Source organism: Sus scrofa, chromosome X, assembly GCF_000003025.6.
Source record: "Sus scrofa isolate TJ Tabasco breed Duroc chromosome X, Sscrofa11.1, whole genome shotgun sequence".
Classification (NCBI taxonomy): Eukaryota; Metazoa; Chordata; class Mammalia; order Artiodactyla; family Suidae; genus Sus; species Sus scrofa.
This window is the reverse complement of record NC_010461.5, coordinates 82,819,936-82,826,881: the sequence shown is the minus strand read 5'-3', so window position 1 is coordinate 82,826,881 and position 6,946 is coordinate 82,819,936. Positions and strand designations below refer to the sequence as shown.

Genomic DNA, 6,946 nt, shown 5'->3' with positions numbered 1-6,946 from the left:
GTGTTGGTGAAACAAGCATGGAAACTCAAGTTGAACCACTCAGCCTCTCTACCAACAAGGAAGGAATTTAGTCCAGTATGCTCAGTTTGTTTCTGTCCCTATTCCTTGCTTCATCTTTATAACACCTGATATTATGTATTTGCATACATGTGTATCATCTGTCACCTCCAATGTAATGCAGTAAATTCCACAAAAGCAAGTACTGTATAACCACCACACAGAACACATAACACATGGAAAGCTCAGTGAACATGTATTAAATTAAAAAATCAATGAATAAATAAGATTTCTAGTCTGAATAACATCTAATAATATAGTTTAGGGTTCTGTTTTGCTTTAAAAGGAAAAAACCGTAAGAATATGCCCTTAAAACCAAAAATAAATTCAACTTATTTTCTCTCAAATTATACCAATTTTATTAAAAGGGGTGAGTTATTCAATAACTGCTGAAGCAAAATTTTGTAGTAAAATTTCAATAAGATATTTTAGCTTTTATAAAATTTCTTAAAAGTTTCAGAATTATTTCTGAAAATAAAGTTATAGTTAATTTGGACCTAAACACTTAAAAAGGGGTTATATACATATACATACATGCACATACCACAAAATAGAGAGTTTAGTGAAATTGAACTGGTATGAACAGGAATGTCTCGACTATCCCACAATACTTTCTCCTTCCTTCTCTCATCAAACTGCTACCAGTGAAGGCCCAGGGATCTACCAACTACTTAGAGCCAGCTTTTAAAGTTAAAAATGTATCCTTTTCAATTGGTGTTGGTGTGGTTGGTCACACTAAGAAAAATGGCAAGACTCACGGAGGTTGTACAGAGGCAGCTGAGTATCTGGCATGAATATGCCTGCTGCTTAACCGCCACTGTATATTACTACTTGCTCTCTTACATCAAAAAATGCAGCTCACAGTCCACAAGAATGTGAAAAATCCCACCACATAACAGATATATCTCTTTATGTATAATCTGGTGGAAGGAAGAACCTAATGATGAAGTAATTTTTTACTAGTGGGCTAAAGAATCTAGATTCTGAAAAATGGTTAGCCGCATCAAGGCTCTCCTGAGCCACGGACAGAAGGGCAGTCTGAGGACTCCCTGAGGATGGCAGTCTGTTGATAAAACGAGCATGGAAACACAAGTAGAGCCACTTAACCTCTGCAGCAATGAGGAAGGAATTTAGTCCAGTATGCCCAGTTTGTTTCCATCAACATTCATTTAATGTTGATCACGTGGTTTATGCTCTCTGCTCAGGGGACAGAAGAACGATGAATACTACTTTTTATGAAAAGTTTCAAGCCTTGTAACCCCTCGGAGAACAAATAGTCCAAATACCAGTTCCATTTCTTTCCCTACAGGCACAAAAGAAGAGAAAATTACTTATCAAATATTTAGTTTGCTTATTCTCTTCCTCCTCTTCTTTGCCAGGGAAAAGTTCCCAGCATCCTGGATGCATAAACCAAGAGTTAGCTTGAGTGGCCAGTTTCATAATTGAAACTCAGCCACTAGGTAACACTTAAACCAGAAAGTACTCAAAATTTTAAGGGCTAAAAATTCCTTTTATTATACTGGCCAAAAAAATTTTTAGCTGTTCTACTGAACAAGTCCTGTGAAATGGAAATGGATCATCATTCCCACAGTGGAAGAATTTAACATCTAAAATAGATAACACAGCAGCAGACATTATTACATTATGGCCTATATTATATATGTACACAGCAGAGTTTCTATACTGAGACAACTGTGTTCGGTTTTGTTAAATCAGACTCATTACAGTCACACTCTAACTATATGCAACTGTATTCTAAGATAAGATGATGCACAGACACAACAGCAAGAGTCAAATTATGAATCATTTTATCTATGTAAAGGGTATGTGCCAATGAAGTCACATAAAAGTCACTGGAAGAAATTCTGAAGGTAAACACTTCACTTCGACTTTGTCTTGGCAGCAGACTTTAGATTTGGGGAAAAAGCTAAAGGTATAAAATCCCTGAACATTATGAAAATAAATTTACTTACCCGAATAGAGCTCATGTTCACTGTCCTTTCTTCTGGCCATCCCTTTAAAAACAAAAACAGAAAACCACAAAAGCAAGGAAACGAGGATGAACATATTTGGTGAGCAAAAATTATCAGAAAGTGAAGACGGCTATTTACTGTTTGATTCACTTTGCTATGTTCTATTCTAACCATCTCTTTTGGATTCTTTTTGAATAAACCTTCAAACCTCCCACACCTCTCCCTAGAAGCACAAACAGAAGGAAAATAAAATCACAGTGGATAAAGTGAACACCATTTTGCAAATCTATGGCCTCATCTCCCAAATTCTGTACTCAGCCACTGGGGTGGAGATGGAAGGTGTTAGAGAAGGCTTTTCTGAGGAATATTATATAAACTGAGTCTTGAAGGATGAGGAGGAAGTCTGTGTACAAAGCTGATTTTATGAAATGGAAATTCAAAGCTAGGTGATCACACTTATCACCTGGCTTTAATTAGCATCTACTGTACTTCATTGAAAAGCTATTGATTCTAACATTTTTTATATATCACTAAGAAAATCTCTGCCTATTAAACTATGTATATAAAACAATGCATTTTTAACACTTAGAAGTTTTTATTTTATAATGATTAAAAGAGTTTTAGGTGTAGGCAAATTCTGATCATGTCATTTTTACAAACATGAAATGGTAAATATAAACAAAATTAAGTGATGAAAGTTCACATTCAGAGTTCAACTCTTCTGAATTACTTCTCTACTCAAGAGTTGTAGATAGCTGTGTTTTTTCACACAATTTCATCCCTGTGCCAGGGTGCTGATTATGAAACATTTCTTAAAGGAACTAAAACCTACTGTTTCTTGGGTCCTAAATGTATAAAGCTAACCTACTTTTGACTCCTGCTTCAAGGAAAGTCCATAACATGTATGGTTCATTGCTTCCTTCCCCTCTTCCTCCAAGTCATTTGGTTTTGAGGGCTTAAAACAATGCTCCAATGTGGTCTCCAATTTTCCCCCACACTGCTGACACCTATTATTGCAAGGTCTGGTTCTGGCAATCTGCCTGTGCATACTCAAAAACAGCAAATGACAACTGTATCATGACAACTGCCTGGCTGACATCAATCACAAGATGCACCCTGATCCCTGAGAAGTTAAAAGGTGAAAAAAAAGTGTGTTTTTAGAACTGATAAAATATAGTCCATGCGGATGAATTTCATTTTTATTTATCTAGTTTCAACTTCTCTCCTGAGCTCCAAGCCCCCATTTCAAACTGCCTACTTACACTTCTTCTTGGATATCTAAAAGGCATCTCGAAATTAAGTAGGTTAAAACCTTGATTCTCAACTTGCCCTCCCACCATATCAAAATAATCTCTCCCATACTTCTACCAGTATTCATCTTATTAATAACTGGAACCACCATTAACCTAGCTGCTCAATTAAAAAAAACTCAAAAGTCCTTTCCTTTTTCTCATTCCCACTTCTAAATAAGTCATCAGGTTGTGTCTATTCTATCTCTGCAATATATCTCAAACCAGTCCACTTCTATCCATCTTCACTACCACCATCTGTATACATATCACTATCAATCTAATTAGTACCTCTGCTTCCACTTAGGCTTCCTTTTTTCCTCTATCCTCCACTAAAAAAACAAAGTGATCTCTATTAAACACCAACTCAGTCCATACTCTATTTAAAAATCCTTCAATTGTTTGCCACTGCACTCCTAACAGATGGGTAAGATAGTGGTTCCTGCATCTCTCCAATCTAATTCATTCCAGTTTCCATCCTGTTCCTTAAGCTAAGCCACACTGGCATTCCTTTTTCCTTGAACCCCTTGACTACTGTCCCCACTGCTTGGAATGCTCTTCTTTCAGCTATTCCTAGGCTGGCTTATTCTCATCTTTTAGAAAAAATCTCAGATCAACTGCCACCTGTTTAAAAAGTCCCTCCTTGAATATCCATCCCCGACTACTCCCCAGTCTCTCTCTCACCCCATCCTGTTTATGTCCTTGAGAGCATTTCTCAAAATTTAAAAGTGTCATTTCTACTTATTTCATTACTTGTTTATCATTTGTTCTCATTAGAACATAAATTCCATTTGGACAGAGATGGTATCTATCCTTTTTTTGGGTGGGGGTGAAGGAGAAAATAAGAGCTTTATTGTTTTGCAGGCAAAGGGGGACACAATGGGCTAATATTGGCTATCTTCAGTATCTCTCTTCTTAAGCACTGTGGACACCAAATTGTTGAATGAGTAAACAAAGAAACAACTAGTTATTAATGCAAAGGTGATTTATGATAAGAAAACCCAAAGCTTCAGAATTTCCTGAAATGTAAGCTCTACAAATGCCCAAACTCATTAAGTGACCTGAGCTCTTCTGATATTGATAACTGACTGGCCAAATTAAATTTACCAAATTGTCGCTAAAAATATGGCTAATGTGAAATATTTACAATGTGATAATTCAGCAAAGTAAAACTATCAGAATTAAACCATACTACCATAGTATCAGAGGCGATTTTTACTACCTCAAAGGTATAATACTAGACAGTGAGCAATTAGTTCATGACAAGAGCTCAAAATGTATTCTTTTAAAAGAAAGATTGATATTAAAGTCTAATGTTTCCAAAATTATAGAGAAACATCAATTACCAAATTATAGTTTCACATTTAGCCAAATGTGCTGTGCTGCTAGAATCAAACTTTCAAGAGTCAACCTTCCTAAAACACTCGTAAAAACATTTCCTACTTAAAATATATATCAATTCCTGATCCTCCAAAACAAGTTTGCTTACCTATGTCCAAGATGATAATACATACTACTTCAGAGACTGAGTCTTATAATTAAGATATATACACACAGTCTAGGAGGAAAAAAAAGCTGACTTATGAAAATCAATTATACCCTATAATTCACTACATACTTTCGTAAATAAGAATCTGATACAACTGTATTGACAAGTTATGGAGACTAAGACACCCATTCATTGTTAGCAGTAATGTAAACTGGTATAACTTCCATTGAAAGCAATTTGACAATACCTTACAAAATTAAAAAGATATACTCTTTGGAAGCAATTCCACCTGGAGTAATTTTATCCAACAGACACATTTACAAACATATGAAATGATGTATATAGTTCAAACACATTCATTAGAGTATAATTTAATAACAAGATTAGAAATAAGTACAAATGCTCAACTTATATAAGCTTGTACTACACTCATACAGTGGAATACTACAGAGACAACAAAAAGAATGAAGCAGTCCTTTACGTACAAATATGAAACAAAAGCCGAAATATTAAGTCAAAAAAATAAAGAGACATAAAATTATGTACAGTGTATAGTGTTGAAAAAGATCATTTACACAGAAATATACAGTATGTCTTTGGATGGATACTCAAGAAACAGAGAGTGGTTGCTCTATGATAAAAAATGTCCATCTACATGGAGTTCCACTTCTAGGATGAGATCATGAGGAGTTCTGTGGAACCACTCCCCAGAAAAATGGGCAAAGTTGGCAAAGATTGTTTTCACAAACACAGTATTTAAAGTCTCTAGAAATCATCCTAAAGAAATATAGAAAATATAAAAATGCTGTAGTTCCCATGGAGCTCCCTTCATGGCGCAGTGGTTAACGAATCCGACTAGGAACCATGAAGTTGTGGGTTCGATCCCTGGCCTTGCTCAGTGGGTTAAGGATCCGGCGTTGCTGTGAGCTGCAGTATAGGTTGCAGATGCGGCTCGGATCCCCCATTGCTGTGGCTCTGGCGTAGGCCAGTGGCTACAGCTCCGATTCAACCCCTAGCCTGGGAACCTCCATATGCCGGGGGAGCAGCCCTAGAAAAGGCCAAAAAAAAAAAATACTGTAGTTCTCTAGTGGCTCAGTGGGTTAAGGATCCGATGTTGCCACTGATGTTTGGGTCACTGCTGTGGTGTGGGTTCAAACGGAACTTCCACATGCCGCAGGTGTGGCCAAAAAACAAAAAAGGAAATGTAAAAATATTTATTCAAGAAAATCTAGGAGTTCCCATCATGGCTTAGTGGTAACAAACCCAACTAGGATACATGAGAATGCAGATTAGATCCCTGGCCTCACTCAGTGGGTTAAAGGATCTGGTGTTGCTGTGAGCTGTGGGTGTAGATCGCAGGTGCAGCCTGGATTCTGAGGTGCTGTGGCTGTGGCTGTGGCTGTGGCTGGCAGCTGTAGCTCCAATTCAACCCCTAGACTGGGAACTTCATATGTCACGGGTGTGGCCCTAAAAAAAAAAAAAAAAAAAAAGATGATCTCAAATCAATAATCTAATTTACTGCCAAGAAACTGGAAATGACAGCAAACTGAACCCAAAGCAAGGAGAGCAGGAATAATTGAAATACAAAATATAACAGCAGAGTCTCACACCTCCTAATTTCAAAACTTACTACAATGTTACCAAAATTAAAATAATGTGGTACTGTGGAGTTTCTGTTGCAACGCAGTGGAAATGAACCCAACTAGGAACCATGAGGTTGCAAGTTCCATCTCTGGCCTCGTTCAGTGAGTTAAGGATCCGGCATTGCCGTGAACTGTGGTGTAGATCACAGATGCGGCTTGGATCCTGCATTGCTGTGGCTGTGGCATAGGCCGGCGGCTAGAGCTCCGATTCCCTAGCCTGGGAACCTCCATATGCCACAGGAAGTGGCCCTACAAAAGACAAAAAAATTTTAAAAATTAACAAAATTAGGAGTTCTTGTCGTGGCGCAGTGGTTAACGAATCCGACTAGGAACCATGAGGTTGCGGGTTCGGTCCCTGCCCTTGCTCAGTGGGTTAACGATCCGGCGTTGCCGTGAGCTGTGGTGTAGGTTGCAGATGCGGCTCGGATCCCGCGTTGCTGTGGCTCTGGCGTAGGCCGGTGGCTACAGCTCCGATTCAACCCCTAGCCTGGGAAC

At 37.9% G+C, this 6,946-nt stretch overlaps 1 protein-coding gene across 1 annotated transcript in view; it reads right to left on the bottom strand.

Annotated features, from left to right (window-relative positions):
* The window catches only part of CENPI (centromere protein I), a 50,277-nt gene continuing 43,561 nt past the window's right edge, over nucleotides 231–6,946 (bottom strand). Inside the window, exons 20-21 of the mRNA XM_003135236.4 lie at nucleotides 2,031–2,072; nucleotides 231–1,360 (exon numbers count right to left, since the gene is read on the bottom strand). Of these exons, the coding sequence (XP_003135284.3) occupies nucleotides 1,259–1,360; nucleotides 2,031–2,072 (144 nt within the window). The 3' untranslated portion in view covers nucleotides 231–1,258. The remainder of the gene's footprint in view (nucleotides 1,361–2,030; nucleotides 2,073–6,946) is intronic.